Source organism: Neodiprion fabricii, chromosome 4, assembly GCF_021155785.1.
Source record: "Neodiprion fabricii isolate iyNeoFabr1 chromosome 4, iyNeoFabr1.1, whole genome shotgun sequence".
Classification (NCBI taxonomy): domain Eukaryota; kingdom Metazoa; phylum Arthropoda; class Insecta; order Hymenoptera; family Diprionidae; genus Neodiprion; species Neodiprion fabricii.
This window is the reverse complement of record NC_060242.1, coordinates 23,252,230-23,278,824: the sequence shown is the minus strand read 5'-3', so window position 1 is coordinate 23,278,824 and position 26,595 is coordinate 23,252,230. Positions and strand designations below refer to the sequence as shown.

The 26,595-nt window shown below is 37.5% G+C and overlaps 2 protein-coding genes and 1 long non-coding RNA gene across 7 annotated transcripts in view; 2 read left to right on the top strand and 1 right to left on the bottom strand.

Moving 5' to 3' along the window:
- LOC124180178 (carcinine transporter-like) overlaps nt 1–8,075 on the top strand; it is a 34,739-nt gene extending 26,664 nt beyond the window's left edge. For all 4 annotated transcript variants that reach the window (XM_046565333.1, XM_046565332.1, XM_046565331.1 and 1 more), the window contains 8 exons: nt 2,787–2,997; nt 3,361–3,619; nt 3,964–4,156; nt 4,347–4,565; nt 4,984–5,198; nt 5,421–5,596; nt 6,288–6,460; nt 6,569–8,075. In XM_046565333.1, the coding sequence (XP_046421289.1) occupies nt 2,787–2,997; nt 3,361–3,619; nt 3,964–4,156; nt 4,347–4,565; nt 4,984–5,198; nt 5,421–5,596; nt 6,288–6,460; nt 6,569–6,668 (1,546 nt within the window). In that variant the 3' untranslated portion in view covers nt 6,669–8,075. The remainder of the gene's footprint in view (nt 1–2,786; nt 2,998–3,360; nt 3,620–3,963; nt 4,157–4,346; nt 4,566–4,983; nt 5,199–5,420; nt 5,597–6,287; nt 6,461–6,568) is intronic.
- LOC124180188 lies at nt 3,428–26,352 on the bottom strand. The gene is made up of 2 exons (XR_006870223.1): nt 26,212–26,352; nt 3,428–3,628 (listed from the first exon to the last, which is right to left on the bottom strand). It is a non-coding gene; the product is annotated as an uncharacterized LOC124180188 (long non-coding RNA).
- LOC124180185 (basal cell adhesion molecule-like) overlaps nt 8,994–26,595 on the top strand; it is a 31,697-nt gene continuing 14,095 nt past the window's right edge. The window contains exon 1 of one of the 2 annotated variants that reach the window (XM_046565352.1): nt 8,994–9,906. In XM_046565352.1, coding sequence (XP_046421308.1) covers nt 9,798–9,906 — 109 coding nt within the window. In that variant the 5' untranslated portion in view covers nt 8,994–9,797. Of the gene's footprint in view, nt 9,907–9,947; nt 10,026–26,595 lie in introns of those variants that run through there. The other variant, XM_046565353.1, reaches the window with a different exon arrangement.

Genomic DNA, 26,595 nt, shown 5'->3' with positions numbered 1-26,595 from the left:
CTGTAGAAACAGGTTTTTACTGTTCGGTAATCGTAGAATATTCCGAAATATCAAGCACAACAAATCGGATGACAGTATCATAGGCGTGTTTTGTTTTAAATTAAATATCATTTTGTTGAACGCGATGTCATAAAGTTGTAAAAATCTGCTCTGAAAGAAGTTTCATTTCCTACAGTTCCTATGCAACCAGTGAAATACGTGTAGTCGGAATATTGATTGTATTGTAGAAATTACAAGAAAATTTGGTACAAGTGGCCGTAATCGAAAAGAACAGAAACATGTACTAGATTTTCTGTTTACGACGACAAACTCATTTTCACTTTGTATCCAGAATTATTTTCATTGCAGTTATGATAAAAAATGAATATAGAGAACTAGAAATTATCCTCGGTGTGGTAAACCAACCGACTATTTGTTCGTGTTCATTTTTTCTGCCACAATTCGGCACTGACGAAGTTAGTTCTATGAACGAGTCAAATTATTGTTTTTAACAATCAACGAATCGCTGAGGATTAATTGTAATACGTAGAAACAAGTTTTTACGAGGCAAGATCCTACGCAAGAACGAAGCAGTTTCGTAGAATGGACGGAGTCAGTAATAAAGGATTTATAGAGAAACAGCGAGTGACGTAGTTTAATTTAGCACACCTTACCTGTAAATTACCTAAATCATTTCACTATAAGCTGAATTTTCTTGTTTCCTTTGTTCGCCTGCAGCTACTTTCAACACGCTCGGCTAAGAATCGCGTAGGAAGAAACCGGTTTACATACAATGGGAAATACCCTGATTTATTCAACGTGCTCTCCACTTTCTGGCGACGACCGCATCGAGAATGCTAATAGTTTCCTTGAAAATGTCTCGACCGCGTGTTTTGATACGCCTGAAGATTAATCATACAGCTAATTTGTATAACAGAATTATATCGATTGTATATTTTAATTAATTAAGGTGAGTTTTGTCATTTGTAGTTTGAATATACCGCAAATGATGTGCCACCTGTCTTTGAGACCAGAGTTTCTTTGTCTATGAATGAATATTTTTTTTACGAATAGCCCAGTGAAAATAATTTTCACGATTTTCCACGAATTTTTCGAAAAATTGGAACATTTCGTACAATTTTGTAGAAAAAATTGTTTTCATACAAAATTGTAAATACAGATAATTTCTCATAAAACTTTGTAGATTTTCATGAAAATTTGTATCCTGTCATTCAAAAAAACATCTACAAGACGATACAATTTTTGATGAAAATTATCAATTCTTCATGAAAAACTATGCATATTTACAACTTTGTACGAAATAATGCGAAATGTTTCAATTTCTCTGAAAATTCGTAGTCACAGAAATTTTCACCAGAGATCATCTGCTGCCAATTAATCCAACTATTACTTGCCTGCACGTTCTCCTAAGTTAGATTTCACTCCTTATTCTTACTGTTAAGATAACGGCTGTTTACGAATACTTAATAACGAGTCTCTTATAATGCGGCAATAAGAAATAACCAATCGATTACTAACTCAAGGGACGCATAATTAATTTCGGGTCAGATAAGTACGTGAACACGTGTCCAGTCGCCTTATATTGTATAAACTGTATCGGTGCCAGATTTACTTTCAAGTTCATTGATGCAATTCTCTCACGAGTTATCATTTACTATCTCTATTATTTCCTCCGCTTTGTACACATGCTTCCCGCACTGGCTTCCTTGATACGAAGCAAGGCCAAACCTGTAGCGAAAAAAACACAAGGTGTCGTGTGACAACATAAGTATAGAGCAATTTGCAAGTAGGCGTGTTAGCTTACATTTTTCTTGACGCTTCGGAAATGTGTCATGTTTTTTCTTTAAAACACAACATATTCTGGTGAAAATCAATCGAGTGCTACGATTTATAAAAATTATTCTAATATTCAATCTCGATGTCTAACGCTTTAACTAACACAACTCATTTTGGAATGTGTAAACTTCTATTACTCCGTTTTTATGCATAAATGTGTATGAATTATTAACGACGCTCCAAGTACGAGCAACTTCAAATTTTTCTTCCATTTCTCTGACTACTTCATCAGTTTTCTCTTGAAATTCTTTAGGACTGTGTTAATCGCATCATTTAATTTAGAATTTTTCGTCTAAGCAAGTACTGAAACGGACTTGGCAATAATCTAGATTTCAATAGTTTTTATGAACACATCCATGTGATATACCGACCGTAGTAGCGTAGCATGTGAGACTACGGAACGAGAGGTTGTGTGTTAAAATCCCCAGCGCCTGAAGGGAAACCCGAGCGGCAACCCGCAAAATTTGTGAGACGGGTCACACCGTTCAGGCGTCGAATCGGTAAGCTGAGCTTGAAACGCGCAATCAGTTCAGCTACACCTTGTTAAAGCTTTCTGCAGTTTTCCTGCATTAAACGTTATAATTTTACGACGGCTGCAGAGGCATAATGATGGTTATCAACTAATCCCCCCCTCACCCCGCACAAGCTAAATGATTACGGGAACGTACCTGAAAGCGCGTAGCAGATTTGGTGGTAAATACTATCAGATCCGATTAGATAGAAATAAAATTTGGATCTTGTTAGATTTAATGGGATCAAATCATATCTTGCTGTTTCATCCCGTGGTACGAAATCCATTTCGAAATAAAATTATACTCTACGTCATCGAGCCGAAATTATTGCAGATTTGATCATCTACGCCAGATCATTGCCTATGTTCGCTAATTGTATGTCATATTTGGAAGAATAATTTATAATGACACGATATTAATCCAATATAAAACTTTCAGGATCGCCCTCTCTATTCCCGCAGCGAATGCTGATGAATTGAAATTAGAAGGAGCTACGGCTGTTTCTCGGTGTCAAATGTATGCCGTCAACTACACCGAACTTCTCATGACAGGTGTGAGAGTAGCTGACCCATCGTGGGCGACTACAAAGTGTGAACACGGCTGGTCATTCAACTATACGAATATTCCGTATGCCTCAATCGCTGCTGAGGTGAATTTCCACAAGAAAAATACGGCTTTGTTTCATTAAAGTTTCTCAATGATTGTAACATCCGAACGGGTAACCACTTCTGAAGTAGAGCGAACATCCGACTTCAAACCTTGAAAGACTTAATGGTTTGAAAACATCGAAAGATTTCATCATAACTGTGAGTGACTTTGAGTGAGTTTCTTTGACGGTGTGGATCTGACTTCAATAGTGGTTACCCCTCGATACTGCTCATTCCTAAAACCCAACGTAAGTGAATTATCATTTTCAGTTGGGTAGTTTCAAGGATTGCTTGCTCTTCCATCGTACTCAAACCATCGTATTTATGCCACTTATGTTAATCGAATCTTATGTTTACGATTACAGTTGGAATGGGTTTGCGATAAGACTTACCTATCTTCTGCAGCTCAGTCCGCATTTTTTGCTGGTAGTATGATAGGGGGCCTTGTGTTTGGATACGTTGCTGATCATTACGGACGGATCCCCGCCTTAGTAGCGTGCAACGCAGTGGGTTTCTTTGCATCAATTGCAACAGTTTTCGCAAATAGTTTTTGGTCCTTTTGCTTGTGCAGATTGGTTGTTGGAACGGCCTTCGATAACTGCTTCAACATCCTCTTCATAATCGGTAAGAGTTCTGAAATTTATTTTTATACTTTTAGTCAAAAGTCAAATTTAGCCGCTACTGTATTAACGATCAATGATAAAATTTGAACGGCGGTTCAAGTTCTCTGGGTTCCAATTTTGTCAATTGGAAACTCCATGTTCCCAACCCGATACCGGCCTCCTAAAAAATATTTTTAGTAGGGGGAAAGCATATTATGTACAAAGTGGATGAAATGCCTTCGCTTAAACACAACAATACAGTCTCAATGATTAAACAATATGAATATCTGTAGACGCGAATGCAGTGATTAGCTGTAAAATATTTCACGCAAATATTAACGCTGATCTTCAATTTCGATTTTACAGTCATAGAATATGTGGGCCCAAAATACCGGACCTTAATAGCCAATCTGTCCTTTGGAATATACTTCGCGGTTGCATCTAGTATTCTGCCATGGATAGCATACTGGATTGCTGACTGGAGGATTCTTAGTGTTGTAACCGCGGCTCCATTAGCCATTGCCTTCGTGGGGCCATGGATCGTTCCAGAGAGTGCGAGGTAAATTTATAACGACTTATTTTTGCTCGTTAAGTTGGGTCATTCGCATTCGGCTGCATGCGAAATCATTTGTCATGTGAATTATACGTTCTTCATGTCCAATTATTCATTTAACCTACGTCAGTAGTCAGCCTGAAAGTCTTTTTTCTGACGAAGAATAGAATTATTCCTAAACCATTCTTTGTTGCAGATGGTACATCTCAAGTGGTAAGGTAGACAAAGCTATTGATATGCTCAAGAGGTTTGAGCGTGTGAACGGCAAAACTGTACAGCCAGAAATTTATGAAGAGTTTCGGGAGAGCTGCAACAACATCATCAAAAATGACAAGTCACACAACAATTACACAGTGCTGGATCTCTTCAAAAAACCACGACTTGCACGGATAACAGTGATGCTGATTATCTGGTGGTAAGATGAACAAGTTGCGCATAATTGGGAAATAAAAGATCATCGCTTTTTGCAATTGTACATTGTGGAATGATTCCGTGAATTCAGTCAAGATTCAATGTATCGTTATTTATCTCGCTTTTTCTGCATGCTGAATTTTTCATGAATTGTGAAACTATGGTTAAAAATGAAACGTAAGTGTGTCGTGTTGGTGATTGACTGCCTTTACACATTTTTCCAACCATATCGTTTTGAACGTAAATTATACAGCTTGTCGAAAGCATGCTTCATTATGAATGGAATCGTTGGTACTGTAATGTTTCAGCCAACTTTGCCATCGTATTTCAAATGTACTGTTCAGTAGTGGCACGGTGGATGAAGATTCTTCACGTTCCACTAACGTGATTCAGGTTAATTTCATACATCCTTGTGATTACAGGCTTGCAATGATCATTGTCTTCGACGGTCACGTTTGGAACATGAAACTTCTGGACCCCAATGTGTTCATGTCGTTTTCACTTGCTGCTCTCACCGAACTTCCGGCTGCTATAATTCTTGCAATTCTCTTGGATCGTTGGGGTCGAAGATGGATGAGTTTCTTGTCTTTGGCAATGTGTGGTATATTCTCCTTCATAGCCGTCGCTACTCCTGCCGGTTTGTAGAGACAAAATTTTGCTTATGCATTATCAACCGAAGAAGACAAAGAAACAAAATTACAGTCATAGTTCTTTATCGAAGTATTTACGTTGAGAAGAAATAAAAACTCATAGACTTTCACTGACATTTTACCGATCAACGTTCAACTAACGTTATTTCTGACATTCTCATTACGTAAATTTTGAAGTGTGATTAATAAATATTGTATAATATTTTCAGGAGGGCCAACCGTAATTATGGCTATTTTTGCCCGTTTGGGTGTAAATATTGCCGCAAATATTGGCTTCCAGTATGCCGCTGAAATGTTACCCACAGTTGTACGAGCTCAGGGTGTCTCACTTATCCACATCATCGGTTACTTCGCACATATAATCGGGCCCTACATTGTATACCTGGTAAGTTTTATCTAAATTGGTTAACTATTTGGGAGAATTTGAAAGTAAAAAGAATCTGTATTATATAAGCGGGGAATTACATTTTATATATTTACAGATGCAGTTTTTTCTAAATTAGAACTGAATAAAACATTTAAAAAATTCCAGAAAATCACGATTCTAGGTCTAATTGTATTTGCTCAAATCTTGAATCATACGGTCAGTTACAAAATCCACAACTAGTCGTAATAATCAATAAGTGATCGTATTATTGTTATTTAATGTTTTGTGAAACGTAGACCACAGCTCTGGTCGAGTGCTTTCATGATTTTAAAAGAAAACGATTCATATTTATTTAGTTTCCGCATTATCTCCGGAAATCTTTGCAGATGAAAAATTTGGCACTGCAGTTGAAGCAGAAATTCTTATTATGTTTGTCATCAAGCCACAAACTTTGTGTGGAAAATTTGAAATCGTCTTTCACCATAATTGGACACGCACTTTAGTAAATGTTCTTTTGTTTCTCAATTGAAATCAAATTCCAAATCAGAAACAAGATTGAGAAATGTTGAAGAAAGACCTTAAACATTTTTATATTTGAAAAATGGCATTCGGAAGATCTTCAAAACATTTTTAGAATATTAGACTGAATTATAATCGAAATCTGAATATTCGTCACCGTATAATAATGTAAGTTTTTCTCATTTTACAGGCTGATGTCGCTCCGCAGCTGCCGCTTGTGGTGCTGGGTCTTTTGTCAATGTCCACAGCGTTTCTGACTCTATTTTTACCAGAAACTTTGGATCAAGATTTGCCAGAAAGTCTTCAAGAGGGTAATGATTTTGGCAAAGAGCAAAGCTTCTGGTGGATTCCGTGCATTAGCAGGTAAGCAAAGTTGGAGAAAAACATTAGTTGCGTCACTGATTTTAAATGAAAAAACGGTATAACAAAGTTCGAAATAAACCATGGTATAATTTAATATGGATTTTGCAGGACTCCGGAAAAGAAGAAGGCCTACAGAAAGAAATTAGGTGTGACAAACGCAGGTTTTAATCCAGGAAGTCTGAGCAGAATCGATTCTACAAAGTTATAACGAAGCTTTTAGCCCTTGTCATGTAAGCTAAACGGATTAATCAAATTGTTGTGAATATCAACATATCGGTGAATTGAAGCTAGGCTTCAAGAGACGAATGTGTGTATTACTTTTTCTGGTCGTTTCGTTATTATTTTTATTTTTCGTAGCATGTATAGATGCAAACTTAACAACGTGTGTGAAAGTAATAACCGTTGAATTGCTCAAATAATTTTTACACTTGCTTAAGTATTGCGAATGCATTCGTGTCACATGTTTCGAGTGCTCGTTGCCAACCGAGAACTTGCACATAAAGCAATAAGATCGACTGGGTTGAATAATCTTTATTCGAGTAAGCTGAGTACGAAAATGCGATACACCACAACGAGTATTTTATACCTTGAAAAAAACTTTCACTTATCCGGAAAAAATTATTCCGCGGGAGGATAATGTAATGCATCAAAAAATTACTCTACGAAAAGGATTTCTGTAACTAGATCTGTATGGGAACTTTCAAGAATGTTGCCGATACGTATAATGTATGCATGTACGTAGAACTAAAAATATGCGTGAATGGATATGAGTCTACTCACCAATTGCTTGTACAAGACAGAGTTCTTACATTAACGAACAAAGTTGTACAATATCTAACCTGGAAGATGATTAGATTCTAACATCAAATTCTGAATAATTTAATTTGAGTGATGATTGTGATGAGTCACAATCAAATTATTGTGATTTTTGTGTTCTGAGAGTGTTAATAAGTCATAAGGACATGGTTATATTATTTCTCATATGGCGTTGATTTGTCGTTCGCAGTACAGAAATGTTGCATTTATTGCAAGTAGAGGGTGCTTATTCCACTGGCAATTAAAATGCGTCATAGGAATATTTATTTACAAAACAAATGCATACTGTTGTCGTTTACGGAACGTAGGAGATACTGGACACGTGTTCGTTTGGAAAGTCTATTCTAAATGTTAGGGTAGATTTGTGCGGAGCGGAACGAGCGTGGCACGGAACGAGTGATTGCATAACTTATCGCATATGACGTTTTGTTCTACCTACGAAAATAGCGAACGGAAAAGAACGAATATGCTGGATATCGCTTGTTCAGCGCGACGCTTATTCTGCTTAATTAAAACTCGAGTTCAATTTTGAAGGACTTTTTGTGGAAATTGTGCATAAGTCTTCGTAGACTAGGATGCATGAAAACAAAAACCTGTTTTTTGTGGTTATATTAGTTATTACAAATGCTGATTAGATGTTAGCTGTATGTTTATTATCTCTATTGTTATAGCTTTTGTTGTTATTCTCAATTCGTAATTTAATGTATAATACGATGAAGTTGTAACTATTTTTTACAATAGTGAAATGATAAATTTTTAGATAAATGCAATAAATTTTTGTCAAATATCGCAAATCGAATTGAATTGATGAATTTTTCTTGTGTTGGAAATTTGGAAAATTTATATCGGAAATTTTTAACAATGTATATGGTTCGTGTGAAGCACACGTGATGTAGGTGTGATCCTGAAAGCATCGATATCTGAATATTTGTCACGTCATTGCCACATGAATATGCTACGTGGGGTAGTGACAATCAATGATAACCCCAAATATCACGGAGAAATCTGCGATCTCACGACACAGCCGTGATTTCGATACATCATATGTGAGTGAGTCATTTATTTTCGTGAGTTGAAGTAACAAATTTTACGAAATCAGTAATAAACATAGCGATGAAGCATTTTTTAAAAGTGACTGTAAAATATTACGTACAACAAAATCAAATTGAAGTTTATTCGCATTAGCGTGAATATTCAAATTTCTTAACCAGTCTCGTTGTCATTTGATGGAATGATTGTCAACACGTATAAAGATTTTACGTATATTCTTAAGGTGATTAGTCGCATTTCAAATATTAAATACGATATCGAAAATTCATAACGAGCCAATTCTTAAGGTCGAGAAAACAACGTAATTCATAGCACATCAAGGGAATATTTGATGATAGTGGCCACTTTAGTCAGTCGCAATGACTTTGTGTCGTGGGCTACCACGGGAGGATTGCTTCCTGCCTGATTGTGAGTGTAGGTGGCCACTTTCATCAAATGTTCCTCACACGGGCGGTGAGAAATATACATATTTCTCAACAGCGAGAGCCCTCTGTATAAAATGAAAACACACCGTTCACTTCTATGATGCATGGACATCGGGGGTGAAGATTGAAAATGACACCGCGTGTACCAAAAAACACTCTGTATCGAGAATTCAAATGTCGAATTTTTTTATTTGTTTTTTTTTTTCGTCAAATGTGATGAAAATGGAAAATGTACGACGAAACCGTTCAATCATTTCTTACCCTCAGTACGGTTAGATAACTTTGGATAACTTCTGGATATTTCAATTTGATTCCGCGTCAACCGTTGATTCTTCGCTCAAATTAATCGCACTTGCTAACCTAATTTCTTATTCATATATCTACATACCCTAAGCCCTGATCTTTCAGAATAAATTTAGGCGAAAACAAATCTCTGTAAAGATATGCATGACTTCTACTCAATTCGTCCTGTTAACATATAAATTGCCGTTTAACGGAACAATCAGTTCAGGAAATTCAATTCAATTTCCTAAGAAACTCTTTAGTGTTTGAGATACAGCCGCTGAAAAGATGTGAGGGCAAAGTGGGGAGAGAAAAGTGTAACGGGGTCGCGGGAATTGAGGGGGATGAGTCGGGGTGGCAGGGACGAGGGATGGAAAAGGATTTTCGCGAAGAGAGAGAGTGAGAGAGAGAGAGAGAGAGAGAGAGAGAGAGAGAGAGAGAGAGAGAGAGAGAGGAAGTCCCTAGGTATATAGCTGTGAGGGTTTATCTGCGCGGGCGCGCGTCCGGCGCAAGCTCCTCATGCAGCATCCTCGTCAGTTGCAAGTCAGAGAAATAGAGGCGAGGCTGTGTCTGCGTACGCTGGATTTCTTTTGTACCCCATAAAGGGTGAAAAAACCCCCGTTATTTGAAAGTTTTCCGGTGTAGATTAATCACGTTTATTGTCCAGCGAGGATTTTGTCCGGGCCGCGGCTTCGATTGATTAAATTTTTTTTCTGTGATAATGTGTTTTACCTAATATCATACATTTGAATACATATGTATTGATGTTTTCGCACAAGTCATTCGCGATGTTACCGTTAAGTGTGGTGGAAAGTAATAGCGGTAGGAATTTTCGACGACTCCTGTTCCTCGTCGTTGTTTTCACCGCTGGGGGTAAGTTGATTCATTGTTAGATTCTTGTGAGAGATAAAGAAAATGAATCGGTTCGTGCATCGATGTATCGTTGAAACTTGGTTATCCCTGTTATGTCATGATTCGCCCGACGATTTGCGGTAAGTCTTGTTATTCGATTTCTCGAGTGTGGTCCAAAACCGATCCGTTTTTTCGTCAGGACTTGAAATGTTGAAAGCCGGCATTGCGATTGTTGTCCGAGAAATTTTCAGTACCATTGGAACACGATAACGATACTTCGTTTTTCAATTTATTGCAATAATCGGCAATTGGGTTAACTTTCGGAATCGATGGATGATTTTAATTGATACAAAGAGCGCGATAACATTTCGGCGGCATTCTCTCAGGTGTATCACAATCGATTGTACATTAAAAATCGATTCGTCTTCGATTTACGCTTTATTAGACTTATACCCGTAAACTTTGGCTATTGACATCGGGATTGTGACAATGTAATTTTCTCTCCTCATTGTCTCATCAATTACTCGTAGCTACGTCCTTTACTCTGCTAATTAGCGGAGGACAACAGCTCGGTCGGTAGTTCACACGTTACCAACTAACCAAGGCATTACAAATTCACATTGTAGGTATTCTGCAGTCAATAAAGTGCTTCAAGTAGCCCGTTAGCTCAAGCCTTGCAAAATTTGCGGAACTGAATGATGCGTGGAAAGTTTCCGTTTTAATAAGCTTGGAAACCAATTATAGGAACCTTTTGTGTTGTACTGAAACCATTTTCGCGAGGCTATACTTGTTCAAGTTAACCCTTGTAGCCTCACTTTGGAACATTTTTAAGATTTATAAAAGGTAATGATAAAATATAAATAAAAGTTTATGCATTATTAACAAAGTTTTACAAATCACTTTTGTTTCCTTTTTACTCATTTTTTCTTCCTGACTTTATCATTGTTCCTTTTTAAATACTTTCAAATCGTTTATTGAACCGTACAGTGCCATAACAAGTTCGCGTAATCTGTTACATATAGAACACAACGAATTTGACTTTCGTTGGCGGTTTTAAAATGAGTAATTCGAAAGATTTGGAAAGGTTTTCTACCTTATATATTTAAAAATATTATTTATCGTGAGTTTATAAAACGGAGATAAAATTTTGCAGGCTTGCAATCGGGTTGCCAAATTATTTGTTTATTCGCCGTATTCGAATTGCTTTATTATGCATTTCAATTAGCTCTTCAAAGGCAAATATTGAGGAATAACGTGAATAAGATACTGTTGCTTATGGGTAACTCCAACGAAATCCGGCCACTCGTGGAACTTGCAGACTACCATCGATTTTGACGAAACTTTTTGCTCGAGCTTACCGTATCTATAGAAACTGAACGCCGAAGTATCAGAATGTACGGGGACTCCGTTCTTGAGACATTGTCTTTGGACGAATAACGTCTCGAAATCGGTAGTTAAATTTTTTTTTTTTTTTTGTTTTTTTTGTTTTTCTAAAAAAACCATGGTTTCCCGTATCAGTACATGCAAAATTCCCAAGTACTAGTTGAACAGATCCACCGCTGAAGAAGTCTATTAGAAGTAGAAATCAAGCTTTCATTCGCAAGAAAAAACATATTCAATTTCTCGAATTTAATTCTATCACAATCATTGTATAAAAAAGTGTGTTATTTTAACTTGGATTGATTTAAAAATTATCTTAATCTTTTGCTCTTTTGCGGCACATTGTCAGGCAGACAGAAGATGTAGGAGGTTGTAAAAATTCAATAAAAAAATAACATGCGAGTATTACTTCGAATTCTTTACTTCTAGATGCCCTGCGCACACGAGAGTAAGTTGAAAAGGTTGTTGAATAACGGCAAATAGATTTCAAATAGCTTGTAAAACAGTTGTAGATTTTCATCAATTTTTTTTTTCACGTTGAAATTTCCGATTTGTTGATTCCATGCAATAACCGCGGAAGACGGATATTTTAATTTTGTTTACGAATGCGTAATAAGTATCGTTCATCACGGTTCAATTACAATTCAAAGAGTTATCCTTACGTATTAACATTACTTGCAGTTATTATTGCAAGTACGTAACAAGACGAACATATTCCTATGCGAACGAGAGTGCCGACAGACGTTGTTCTTGTTTTTTTCTAGCCAAATCACGATATTATATAGTGAGATATGCAATCGTTTCGTCGCAAAACCGCACCGTTATTCCATCCATATTTAAATAATAAATCTACCATTTATAGTATTTGTGTATTTATATAGTTGAATGTACGATATCTGTGTCTATTATTATTATTGTTTATATTCACTTGTTCGAGGGTGAACAAATAAAAAAGGAACAAATCGGATAACGTTATGTTTGTATGCGGCTCTGTATAGTGCATATATCCCAGTGACTCTGTACTTTTATCCTTGCAATAATTCCACAGTCTCCTTTTCTTGTTATAATAGTGTCACGGCTGGCGATGTAAATTCAAAATGGTGACCAAATCCTGTTGCTGCTCATGTCCACCATTTTGAATCATACGAAGAATGATTCTTTTTCTTGATTAACTCAGCCATTTACAATTTTAACGAAAAATTTCAAAGACTCAACTTGTAGAAAATTCAATTTTCTACAACTTTGGTTGTTGAATTTTTTTTTCTGAGATTGATAGTTTTAGAATTAAATGTCAAAAAAGCGGCCAAGTAAAACTATTGCATTATCTCGTTTATTTTTTAACTTTGGGGCATGAATGAACACAAATAAATTTCTAGAGAATCAAATTTTCTACTGTTTTGAGCCTTACCTTTTTTTCCTTACAGTCAATACTTAAGGTCGTACGCCAATGGCAAAGGAAAAGAGAACCGTCAAAGTATTTTCTTGCGAACCATTCGACAACTGAAAACCGCTGTGAAATGAAATTCAAATTATTTCCATTGAAAAAACTCTTTTCCACATCACCACAGGGGTAGAGTTTCAGGTGCGTTTTTATTTATTTTCTTTTTCTTTGACGCGATATCCCGAGTAAGCTTAATCCACGTATGATTACTAGCAAGTTTATTTCCTTTTCCGACGTTCGCTTCCACATAAGATTTTGAAATGAGAACGCCGTTTTTTTCTTTCATTATAAGAAAAAGAATGAAAATAAATGAAAATACATCGCTCGGATCCTTCACACTCGCAAGATAAAAACGGAGTTCCCATTTCAAAATCTTATAAGGAAGAGAACGTCAGAAAACGAAATAAGCTGGCAAGTAATGATACGTGGATTAGGCTTACTGGGGATACCACGTGAATACAAAAAAAAATCAACGCGCCTGAAACTCTACCCCTGTGGTGATATGGAAAAGGACTTTAACAATGAAAACAATTTGAATTTCATTCCACAGAAGCATTCAGTTCTCTAATGGTTCGCGAAAAAATATTTTGATGGTTCTCCTTTTCTTTGCCGTTGGAGTACGACCTTAAATATTGACTGTAGGAAAAAAGGAAAAAATGAAAATTGTAGAAAATATAGTTCCTTGCAAGTTTTTTTTTTTTTTTACGTTTATTTATGTCCTAAAGTTAAAAATAAACTTCATAACGCAACAGTTTTACTTCGCCACCGTTTTCAAGTTTAATTCGAAAACTGTCAATCTTCGAAAAAGAATGTAGAGACCAAAGTTATAGAAAATTAAATTTCCTACAAGTTTTGTTTTCGAGATTTTGCGTTGAAATTGAAAATGGCGGACATAAGCAACAGCCGGACTTGGTCGCCATTTAGTATTTACAAAGAAAAAGCGACGGCGTAATTAATGTTATTTCCGGTCGATTATTTGGGCATAGTGACTGGGCTGATATGCATGCATGTATTATATCACGCGTATTGCGTGTCCTTCGTAGGTTGAAAAATCGAGGCAACGTCTCTAATGCTTGTACAGTGTAGCGGGGTTCTTTTATTACATTTTGGCCAACGTCACTCTTCTTTCTGCAGGTTCACAAAGAACTTCTTAAAGCAAAAAAAGTTTTCCGTTTCAACGGTAACGAAGAATTTTCTGATCCAAAAACGAGTCGTATATTGCCCACGATGCAATTAAGACAAGGTTATCTTCGACACTGTACCAAGAACGCTATCATTTCACAAGTTTAAACAACTATCTTCTACGGTAATTAAATGTAAAAGTTTGAGTATCCGAGTTAAGTTTTCACTTGTGTACAATACGTGCCTTGTGCCAGAGGATGGAATTTCGACACGTAAAGAAGAATAAACAAGTCGTTCGATATGACAATAAATATTTTATGGACCACTTAAAATTTCTTTCCAATGACTTGCAAATACTCCCAACTTTGTTCCAACCGCATGCGATACGCAAATGTGAGGGGATTGAGAAATTCTTATGGTTTTTTTTTCCCGAAAAATTTTACAAATTTACCGTATTTTTTTGTATATTTGACAGTGTAGCTATAAAATAGCATTAATATTTGAAATTTCGAAGACCTTCCGGCTACTCAAAGCAACGTATTTCTTCGCAATAATTATGAATTTCGCTGTGAATAAAAGCTGAATTCTAGCTGGAGGATTAACTCCTTTGGTAACAGATCTTTTCAAACTTAACACGGATTTTTTTTTCTTTGTTTATTACTACACCATGGTTTTTTTGAGAAAAAGAAGAATTACCCATTTTCAGGCGATTTCCGTCACAAATTCATACCTCGAGAACAAAACCTGCAGGTGACGGAAGCTTTAGCGAAAAGTTGAGTCAAAATCGACGATGATCAAGTTCTGACAATGACCGGATTTCGCTAAAATTACCACTTTATCAAAAAAATTTAATAAAGAAAAATTTCTAAAATTCAACCCAAGAATGCCGTTTAAACAAATTTGAACGATGTCATATTTTTAATTGTATGAAATCGTTTGATCATTTCTCATTTCCTTGCCTGGATAGCTTAAAACTTGCATGTATAAATATTTTCCATACAAGTAAAATTGTTTCATTGTAGCTCGTCGCAAAGCGTCGAATGAAAGTCTAGACATTTTTTTCTTATCGATTGTCTGACCGTTTCATTTCGCCTCGTTCATTCTTCATCGAGCAAAGCTGCCTTCAATTTTCGTATCACCGTTAGAACCTTTGTCATTTTCAACAACCCGAGGACTAATCTGTGTCCAAAAAAATCGCTATATCCTACTTCGTGGGACTGAAGAACCAATATTGAAAACTGATAAAATAATGTATATATATATATTTTTTTTTTTTTGTCACATTTCCATTTTTCATTCGTAATTTGTCAATTTTTTTGCTAGAATAGCCTCTACAGAATAATGAATTTATGCTCACACCGACCCTAAAAATTTCGAATACTGTCGTTTCTTGCATGTTCATCATTCAGTTATACGTATTTAAAAAAAATTTTACCAAGATCTCAAAATACAAGGAAGTTTTCCGTCGTATTATTGCCGAATTCTGGACAAATCCGCAGCCTTAGTGCGAAACACCAAATCCTACGAGCGGGGCTAGCGTGCCCTTGTCTTGAGACTACATATATAGTTTATGGAATGGGTTGAGTGTGAAGGCGCGATTAGTAAAAGGGCTTACTGTTACCAAAGCAGTCGCTTCCGTTATGTGGGGGTTTACAAACCGTTTTTTTCACTCGTGAACCTTGGTGTTTATCACAACAAATATGTTTAGAAATTTGTATTATTAGAAACAAGTGACTCGCGAAGAAGTGAGAGTTTTCATTCTTTGTGATCTCATTGATGAATACAGTCAAGAATCAGTAGAGTCGGAATCAGTGACTTGAGCAACAATAATCAAAGATTCGAAATGAGGAGTAATAGTCAAGGGTCAAAGCGCATAGTAATAAACAAAGAATCGAAACGAATAGTAAGAATCGGAGACTCAAAATGAACAGAACAATTTGAAAATTCGGAAATAAACAGTTTTGCGTCATCGTTTTTACATGAAAATCTTCATATTTTGGAATAGAACCGTATTTAATCTCAATCGTTGTACTTTCTCGTTACAATCAATTACGTAACGCGGTGACATGTAATTTCTTGTGTCTAACGAACGAAGCTTTTTGGGTCAAACTTACAATTATAAGTAGGATGTTCTAGCCTTTCTATAAATAATCTTTTACAACAGACAATTATCACAATTAATTTCGAATCTTCACATACACTGCTAAACATACACTCACACACCTCGATGTCATCTGCATCGGTCAGAGATTTTAAAACCCGCCAACGTTTCTTTCATATTTTTGCTGTAACTCCGACTCGTGAAATAAAAACCACCAAAGCGAAAATCGGACCTATATAACAGTTGACTCAGGTTCTTGATCTTCGAAAATACACTTGAATTTTGTTAGATTTTTGGCAGCGCCGTAACTGGTGGTGAACCTCAACTGGCCCTGTAAGACCCAGGTTTCCGGTGGAGGGTTAAATTATATAGATACCGTTGCCTACAATTTGTGGTTAAATGGCAGATATGCAGGTTCACGTTTCGTCCACTGCCCAGAGAGTGGGCAAGGAAAAGAGGACTCGGGTCATGTTTGGGGACGTCTTCAATGTAGTTCGAAGCTGCGGGCCAGAAAGTGGAGTACCTAAAGTTATTGTACATTTACCCATAGTGTAAGGAGTTAGGTATAACTACAGCGCAGCGGAAAAGTTCCGCCGGTTGACGTCACAGCAAGCGGTCAGTTCAAAACTGTCGAGATTCCGAAGGATATAAGAATGCTACGTATGAAATGGTGTTTAAATCTTCAGTCCACGCATCGAACACTCGTGGTGTTGGCTGATACGTGGTTTTCTTTTTTTTTATTATTATTTCAGTCGTCATATTCATATCCTGAAAGTGAGATGTAAATTGATACAATATTTAAAAAATATTGTTAAAGCGTAGATAAGATTTTTAGTAAAGTGGTTTGGTAAAATAATATTTAGTATTCCGGTTGAGTATAACAAAATTTGGTGAAGTAAAGTTTTTTTGATATCAGTTCAGTAATAAGCAAAGTTTAGTAAAGTTTAGAAAAATAAGGTTCGGTAAAGAGTCAACGGTATAGGTTATACATTCACCAAGTAGCATTCCGACAGGTAAACACAGTAATATTTTACGTGACTACAATGCAAGGGAGAAGGTACGAGTCTTGGATATTACACCATCCTGTTAGTAATTTTCAACATTTCTCCTGCTTTTTCTCATAGTTATCCTTTTGCATTTTTCTATTAATTTCTTGCACCCTGATATTCATATGTTCGAGTTCTTATTAAACAAATCACAACCTCCTAGGTAATGTTTTTCAAGGAAATAATTTACCATCGAGCGTCGAACAGGTTGTGCAACGTTTTTGAAAATCCCTGATGACTTGGGTCAACATATTTCTATAAATGACGCAAAATACTTTGTCTATGACTCGAGCTATTTTCATTTTTTAGGCCTTCATTATTCACTTTCTCTGACACATCCAATTGTTGCAGGCAAAGATATTCGTCAGCACTCGGAGCACATGTAGGTACTAAAATCTGCTGGAGAAACATCTCCTTCGCGAAGTTCATCGGCAATAATAAATTTTACTTAGTCGAATAAATTGCTTCGTTGGGATGTTTGAAATTCTCTTTGCAATACGTCGTTGAGCGTTAGCAAGTATTGTTCGATCGGGTTCGTTTCTACATTTTTTTTCACATTGAAGACATCGGCGGAATGCTTCCCTCCGATACATATATACATCACCGTAGACGATATTTGAAGTCCAGAGGCGATGGACGATCATTGGTGGCCCCAATTCCTCGAATGTACGAAAAAAAGGTTTCCAGCACGTGCCGATTCGAGCGCGAAGTTAAAATACATTGGAAACTGAAGCTATTTGGGTTGTAACGCGATTGTAATTACGAAAGAAGTTGCTGCACGGAAATGATTGTAAATGATATGCCTTTTCGGTGATTCAGGACTTATGTTTGAAACAGATTATTTTTCGCGTGAGATAACATCTAGTTTCCAGAATTGAGAAAAGAATTGAGAGTGATTGAGAATAATTTTATTGCTCCATCCAACCACGTGAACCGACGCACTGAACAGAAAAAAAATATCATGCATGTGTGAGAGCGTTGATCGTTGTTTCACAACTCTAAGTTTGTAGTACGAAATTCAGTGAACTTGGACGCACCAAAATATACTCATATTAGCAAACTCTACTGCTTCAAAATCATTGTAAAGTTAGAAAATAGTGATGTTTTATTCCAAGGCTTAGCTACGTTAACATTATACTAACTCCAAGACCGTATTCTTACGAGATTTCAATGAATTGTCTCGTTGTGCTAAATGTGTTCGGTACATCAGTTCATTCGGCTACACAGATAAATTTTAATTTTGTAAATAAAATTAGAATCTTAGAAGCAATGATAAAAACATTCAAAAAAATGATATTGACTAAGTTGTCCTGCGTCACCATGATAACCGAACCTGCATTACAGGAATTCTGAAAATAATTATTTCAATATTCATATCACTAGTTTGTGTTTAAATACTGTTTTCGAGTATTATAACCGAAGTTCTCTCTATCTCAGCAATGAAGCTGGTAAAAGCAATCAGATTCATCGCCACGTTCGTTCATCGATCAATATCAACTTGAATAGTCGTTTCGTTTTGAAAAACGTTTGTTTCCTGCAACCTTTAAACCACTTCGCAGCAGCTTCAGGGTCTTTGGGGAATCGGAAGTACCGAATACTTTTACCTTAGCGAGCCCCGACACGATTTTTACAACCCCGAATCGAACAATCGAACATTTTATTAATTTCGGAAAACGACGCGTGATCCACCACGTTTGTTCATGGGATTGTGACGTAACGATTGAGGTTATGTTATATCGCGTACGCGACCACGCGCCTGCGCTGCGGGCTCACTGTGATTGGTCGTGACATCAACTGGCGGAATGCGCGAGCATGTACGAAAATTATTTCCCTATCGAGCAAATCTAACTCCGTACACTACATGCATTTACACGAAGAGCACCCAGCGCCCCGTTTTACACATAGCAAACGTCACTTCCGCGAAAGGAAAGCCGAGCCGTGTGATGGCAGTTGGCGGCATCGCCGAGGCATCTCCCGGAACGGAACCGTGCTCGTTGTGTCAGTATATTTACAGAAGTATTGATTTACGTCGTCCGAGTAATGTATTTTTCATTCACTATTCAATACCGTGAAAACATTCTTTAATTGAAATCGTTTACGCCTCACAAAGTTACTAAATGTTACAAGTAGGAAAAAAAAAAGATGAAAGTAACCCACTTTCGTGAAAACAGGTTGCGAGCTTATGGAATTATAAATCAGGATCGTTGCCAAAGCTTCCACTTCCTCTGAATAGGTGAATATACTTGAGAATATCCGCGAGCAAATTTGGCATTTGGCTCTAAAAGTGGCGGTTAGAATGGCCAAGCAGGGGGCTATTAAATCGTAATCTTAGAGAACGAGATTCGGAGTGTGATTAGAAGGTCAGACCGTTAAGGCAGAGCGATATAAAAAAAACTATCATTATCGAACAAAAAAACTGGATGAAAAGACATGTAAGCTTCTTCTGAATTAAGATTATCCAAAAAACTTTTTTAGTTATTCATTTTATTTTTTTTTTTTTTAGGCTCTAGTCCAGAATGCACACTCTGCGCGCATGTGAACCTTTTTCTAGACCCATAATAGTGTACTAAAAAAATCTAGAGTTTTTTATTATTTAGTCATTTAAATATCTCGCAGACTATCGATCCAATTGGATCGTAAGTTTAGTCATTCAAAAGACGGTCAAAAGACGTGGCCGTGTCGGTAGAGACCAAAATAATTTAAATCCATCAATCCATTTCTGAGATATCATCATTTTTATTCCTTTTTTTGATTTTCCAATTCAAAGAACTCGAAAATTACTGGACTGATAAGATTCAAAATTTTATTAGTTCTGAGTCAAGAAAAGTTTCGTCGATACAGACCAAAATCATCAAAATCAACCGACTCGTTTGCAAGATATTTATGCACAAGGAATGAATCGCACGAATACATACATACACACACAAAGCACTCATCCAAAAATTGTCGTACCTGATTCTCTAAATTTAAAACTGACGAAATCAAGTCAAAACTTCATTTACAAGTTTTAGGCCGATTCTAATAATTACCCTTATTCTTTTTTGCTGACGAAAAATAAGAAGCGGAAGGTTGAAAAATGTACGGATGCAATTAGACATCAAGTTGATATTCGTGTATTCGGATCTTCAAACCAAAGACAGTGGAATCTAATTCAGCCACGTTCCGAACAGTGCCAATGGAGTCTTACTCGAACAGAAAATGGTGTGAGAGAGGAGTGTGATGTGAAGTGTGACGGAGCAGGGTGGCTTATTATCCAAATCAAAAGTGAAAACGGGAACTCGACGTCTTATTACAGAATTCCGACGCCCACTCTGCGGCACGTTTTACGAGACCGGTATTTTTGGTATCGAAGAATCACAAAACTTAAGCGAAAACTAAAGGCTGAAACAGTAGTGAGTTATCAGTTACTATAAAATATAGAATATTATCCTGTGAAAAAATCACTAAACGGAGGTTTACTGAACAGAGTTGTTGAATTATAAAAACGGGCTTCCTTAGTATATCTTTGATCCGATTAGTTCAGATCCAGGGAGAATCCGTACCTGGTTTACGAAACGTGGGGCCAGCTGGTGATTCACAACACAACGGATTTCTCTCAAAACCGACTTACATTTATTTACCGTTCGGTGAAACGCGCTTGGGTAGAAGGTTAAATTTTCAATTACCCATCGTCGAGCAATATTGTTACAGCCAAGTACGCTAAAACAATATTGTCTCGGCGAAGCTATAGTTGCAGGCTGAAACTCCTCTTCGTTCAATTCAGATCGAGTTGGCTTATTCCAAATAAATCCTCTGTCGGAATTGCAAATAAATTACAGAGGTTCTTAGTGAAGTGATAAATTGCTGTTATACATAATATTCAATGATATCAGGATTACAGGGCGTTTGCCACTCAAAGCATTTTCATTCTTCACTAGCACGGAATTGTAATAAGGCAGGTGAAAAGTGCAGAAATACCGATCATAGTGTTCACGGTGGAGGAAAAGAGGGACATGGTACGACATCGTGGGCAGAAAGTCAGTTTCCTGCGTATCAGGGATCAGTTTGCGGTATTGCATTCAAATCGCGATCAGTGTATATGATTGAGCGAATAGTTGAGAAATTCTATTCGACAAACACCGTTGACTCCAGATTACCGAAAGTATTTTTAACCGGAAGAACGATTGATTGTGAGCGGCGAATTGTATTATTCGATCTTGTTTTTTGTAGCATCCAGACGGTTTAAAATCAACTGTTATAAGCGTTGAAGTTAACATCGTGCTTTTCCATTCGTAAGGAAATCAAATTTACTACCAGCAGAATGGAACGCCATTCGACCAGCGCGCAGTGCCAAAGCACAGAATGTGGAGATACAAAAAAATAAAAGTTCCGAAATCAAAAGGTGAGAGCGGTTGATGCTTCGAACCGCCGCAAAACCGAAAAAATCATTTGTCGATAATCAAAGTGCAAAAGGAGCACCATGAGTACCCGTACCAAAACTCCAGACACTTCAAAACCAGGTCCGTTATATTCTGCAAAATATGGCTGGCCAAATAATCCGTAAGATGGCAGAAGTATTCGGCAGGTATTACAAAAAACACTTTGAGCGTCTCTTGGCACAGGAGCTTGAGTGGCCACCGAAACCCTATTGCCAGATGAACTCCTATTGACGAACCTTATTACTCCCGACGAAGTCGATGCTGACTCATCAAGCCGCTGGGCGATAATTTGACTCCTTTGCACGCTGCTCAGCAGCAGCAAACAGAGGAGTTGCGAAGAATTAGGTCTTCAATGGATTTTAGGATGTGCGATTTGTTCGAATCGCACTCAACGATCGTTCCCTATCAACAATCCGATTGTCAGGCGGGCTTTCACCGCGACACTAAAAACAAGTACTGTATTTTTGGAAACGTCTTCAATTATTCACTTTACTTCAGCACTCTCCGTGATTATGAAATATTATACCAACGATTAACGCAGTCTTCCCACCCTGCGCAGTGACACCGAAAAGATTTGACAACCTTGCATGAAATCAACGATACGTAAATATAGCTTTCAATATTTTGACGTCAGGGTGAACTTTTTTGACGAACATTGAAAACGTTGACTGCGTGTCAAGTTTCACTTACCATGTAGAGTTCCGTTGTTTCATGCAAAAGAGTTGAGCGCTTGGATTTTGAATTATTTGTATTCATTGTTTTTATCCTTTGTTCTAATATTCCGTAAATTCCTCGGGTTTTGAAATCGCAACTCACAACTCAGTTCTGTTTCAGCCTTTAGTTTGCGCCTGGGCTTTGTGATTCTTCGCTACCAAACGTTACGTGCTCATCACCATTTCACTCTCCTCTATTATTCATACCTCAACTTTCATCCCTTCTGTCTAGAAGCTTTTCTATTTCGCCAGGCTATACAACCCCTCGCACACCCCGTGGACACCTGATTATCGCCTCTCATTTTCAGAACTCCGATCCTGCACTCTACTTCCCACACTCACTCACGCTGCGTTCTATTCATTCGATTCACTTCTGGTTCACCTTCAATGATACTTTTCTTTAGTTTAATGCTGTTTTAATTGTAATTAAATTTTGTATTTATCTTGACGATATTCACAACAGTATGTCCTACCTTGGGTTCGCCTGTTGGGCTATTTTTCTTTAAATAAATAAATAAATCACTTTATCACTCTCACACAGCTCTTTCCTCGAGTAAGACTCCGTTGGCGCTATTTGGAACGTGACTAAATCAGATTGCAGTATCACGATTAGGAGTTCCGAATATACGAATATCAATTTCATGTTTAATTGTAACGCTGTATATTTCAGCTTCCACATTCTCATTTTTCCCCGATAAAATAGAATAAGGGTAGTTAAGATCTAGAGAATCAGCTCTGACAATTTTCGGATGAAAACTGTGTTTGCGAGGCGTGATCATTCTGTGCCATTCATTTCTTGTGCGGCAATATCGCGAGAACGAGTGAACGTTTTTGGATGATTTTGATCTCTATTGACAAAATTTTTGCTAACTCAGAATTGATGAAACTATTTAGATTTAATCGTTTCAGTAGTTTTCGAGTCATTCGAACAAAAATATCAAAAAAGGATTTGGAGATGATATCTCGAGAATGGATTCTGATGAGTTTGATTTTAATCGACATGCGGCTACTGAGGTTAAAACCGATTTCAGAATATTAAAATAACAAAATACATGGGAGAACAGTATAGAACTTATTGATATGGTTTCAATATAATTTATTAAACCAAAATATCATATTTATCACAAGTCCCGAGATACGGTCGCGAGCTCTTTCATCTTCTATTTGAGAGACTTACATTTGCTCACGTTCTTTCAACATTCGTTTTGCTTCAAGCTCATTTGCGCACACTCGCAAGCAACTCGCCAAGTCAAGCATGCGCATGAGCTAGCGTTACTGGACCTAAGTTAGGAACAGCATTTCTCCGTGTCGAAGTTCAATTAACAGTTAGCAAAATGTTTGACCTTTCAGTCCCATGAACCTCGGTTACTTTTCCGTATTAGTTATTTGAGTGAGCGTTGTTTTGTATTTAAAACATGACTGACCGAGACATTTTCTAGTTCATAGAAGTCTTTTATTCCTTGCTTCGTTTATATTTCATAGCTCCTCAGAGATATCCGATCGTTCATCATCAACGAGATGCGATGTAACTCCTTCGCATTTGAAAAAGTCGATGGATTACTTCGTTAAACTGTGATGAAATGCCTCCGAAATTTTCTCAAACAGGTATTTCTATATGAGTATGTAACGAACAAATTTTAATCGTGGTACGCATGAATTTGCCCCTTCAAAACAATATCTTACGAGTCTTCACAATTTTCGATTACCAGTCAATGACTATTTCGTGTTTCCTTTCCAACTTTTACAAAAACTCCTAATTTTTTAGACGCTGCTTAGTCAGGATAGGCCAACCTTCACAATTAAGTTCAATGAATCTGTATAATTTTGTGTGTCAAACGGTTAAACGTAGTAGTTTCAGTTTTCGATTTTAGTAAATTCAGTTATTGAACTCTGAATTGATTTAACGTGTTGACTCGATCGTTACTGAATAAATTACTCGCTTTACTGTAACTAATTTATCTGTAGTAAAATTTGTTTCATCAAACATCGTTTCACTCACATTTTGTACTCATTTGCTTCATTTTTCGTTCGATTACACTCTCCACAAAACTTATTTACTCCACAATAACAATTTCCAGTTATTTTAATAATCGTTGTTGATCCAATTATTTTAACTACATTTTGAAACCGAATCGATAATCACATATCGTGAGATATCTACGATCCTTGCGTCTCGAAATTAAGTCTAACCTGTCCCTCAAAACCCCTGAGCAGGAAGTCGTTATCGTTAAGTTGGCAGCATTTGCCCACCACATTGGGCTCACGTAAAATCCGAGCAAGCGCACTGCGTTGCTTGGAACGGCCGGGTTCAAGAAAAACCGTGAGGAAACTGAACCAAGGAAAGAACGCGACCCTTGGGGAGTAAAACGAAGTCGTGTTGAGCACGCATAATAAGCAAAATTCAGGGCATGCTAATTCCAGCTACCAAATTACACAATCGGCCGAATTCAAAGGGAATACTCATAGCGCAAGCAGGTAATTTAATCCCGAAAAACGCAGTCAATCAAATTTAGCACCTACTGCAACTGCATACAAGCACAATAGGTTGTATTGCTCAAGCTTGATACAGGTTGCAAGTATAAACAGCTTCACGGAAGACAAGGATAGCTCACAAATAACTGTCATGGCGCACTAACGCCCCTAATTAAAAAACTGCGGATGTTCCTGAATTAAGGAACACGTGGTTTGTTAATTTCGTCTTTGATGGATCCATCGAGCATCGAGAAACTTGCCTGATGGCGCTGGATTCAGAGCACACGCCACTTGAACGCGGTATTCGATGGCTGATTATGGAAACTGTGATAAGGGAGGCACTCCAGGCTTTACCCGATGATTACAGAACATGTAAATGTGGTGGTTACTCGATGCTCGATTCGTAAACACGAAGCAGAGACGCGTGCGTGGCTGCTAAGGATGGTGAACTTTTGACTCGTAATGTGAATGCGCGGCTGAGCGTCGTGAAGAAACTGATTCCGAAGACCGAGATGTTATTCTTGTAGACGGCGTTTTTATGATGTAATAATTTTCCCGCAAATATTAAAAAGTAATTCATTTGAAAATTGGTCGTATCATTTCGCTCATTTTTTTCTCAAACAAGGGCGTTCCCCCGAGTACATTTTACGAAGTTATGATTTTTTCTAACATAGCGAAACCCTCATCCCTCATCGAAACTTGGTTTCAGAATTTTGCTCATTTATTTACGAACCAAGCGCCTCCCACAAGTATTTTTGAGCTTTACGGTTATACGGACATCTCGCGTGTCTACAGAATCAGAAGTTACTCAAGTAACCCTCGAAAATTTCGGATACACATCGAAGGCTAAGAACCAAAAAAGTGTAAACCACAAAATTGGTGTAAAATGCTACAAGGACGGATCTCAACTTCAACAGATAAATCCCATAAGAGCAGCCTCCGTCCAGAAGAGCAATCTTAAGAAGGCGAGATCACGTTCCATATGTGTTTCAATTTTTATCGAGTAAGGTCAAATAAAGGACAGCCGATATTATTGGAAACGAAATTCTGGCTGGGTCCAGAAAAACCATCTTCATGCTGTTTGTTAACAAAATAAAAAAACGCAAAAAGGGTACAATGCAACCTCTCAATAAAGCTGCTCACGGACTGTGAAGGGAATACATTTCTCAGAATCTCGGTTCCCTTACTCCGATACAAACGTTCGTTCTCGACTCTCTCAATAGTGCCGCGCGAAAAAATGTAACCTTCGTACCTTTGCGTTCCATTTACTTACGTACTACTGAACCACCGAAGTAATTACGTATGTATGTATTTCACCAGTGGCATTGTCGAGTGAGAATGCGGAAATCGCCGGAGTGTAATATGGTAGTGGGGAAAGCGCCCGAGCACGGATTAGGGAAAACGGCACTATTGAGAGGTTGTACTGTAAATAAAATTAAAGGATTGGCAACTTCTTAATTTCAGAGTTTCGGTACAAGTTTAATTTGAACCAAATTCGCGACTGATGCAACGGCAACCGATCAAGATTTAGACGATAGTTTTATGGGATGTGCGTTGGTAGGACGCGGTCATGAAACAAACAAGATGGCTACGCGTGATGTTGTAATTGTGAGATTTGCGAATATTTTATTACCTTTACAAACGGCGATTCTTCCACGACGATTATCACAAACTTGATCCAATTTTCACCTAGCACTCGGCACACTGTCACACACGTATTCCGACATGACGGCACTTCACCCGCAAATTTGCCAAATTTGATACGTCGCGTAAGCGTGTTATTGTCTGACTGATGAGCGTCGCCCGTCAAAGGTACAACGTAGATCCCCCCCCCCCCCCCCCCTCTTATCGTCACGCCCTCTTTCGGGGGTACGCGAACTCGAATATACTCTAAATACGCACCTTCGCTTCACAACATAATATATAAGAATTGTAATCAGTTGAGCATTCCCTGATCGAGTAAGTCTCCGGCAAAGCGTCCTTAGATGCCAGGTTCAATTCCAGGCTACGTCGTTAC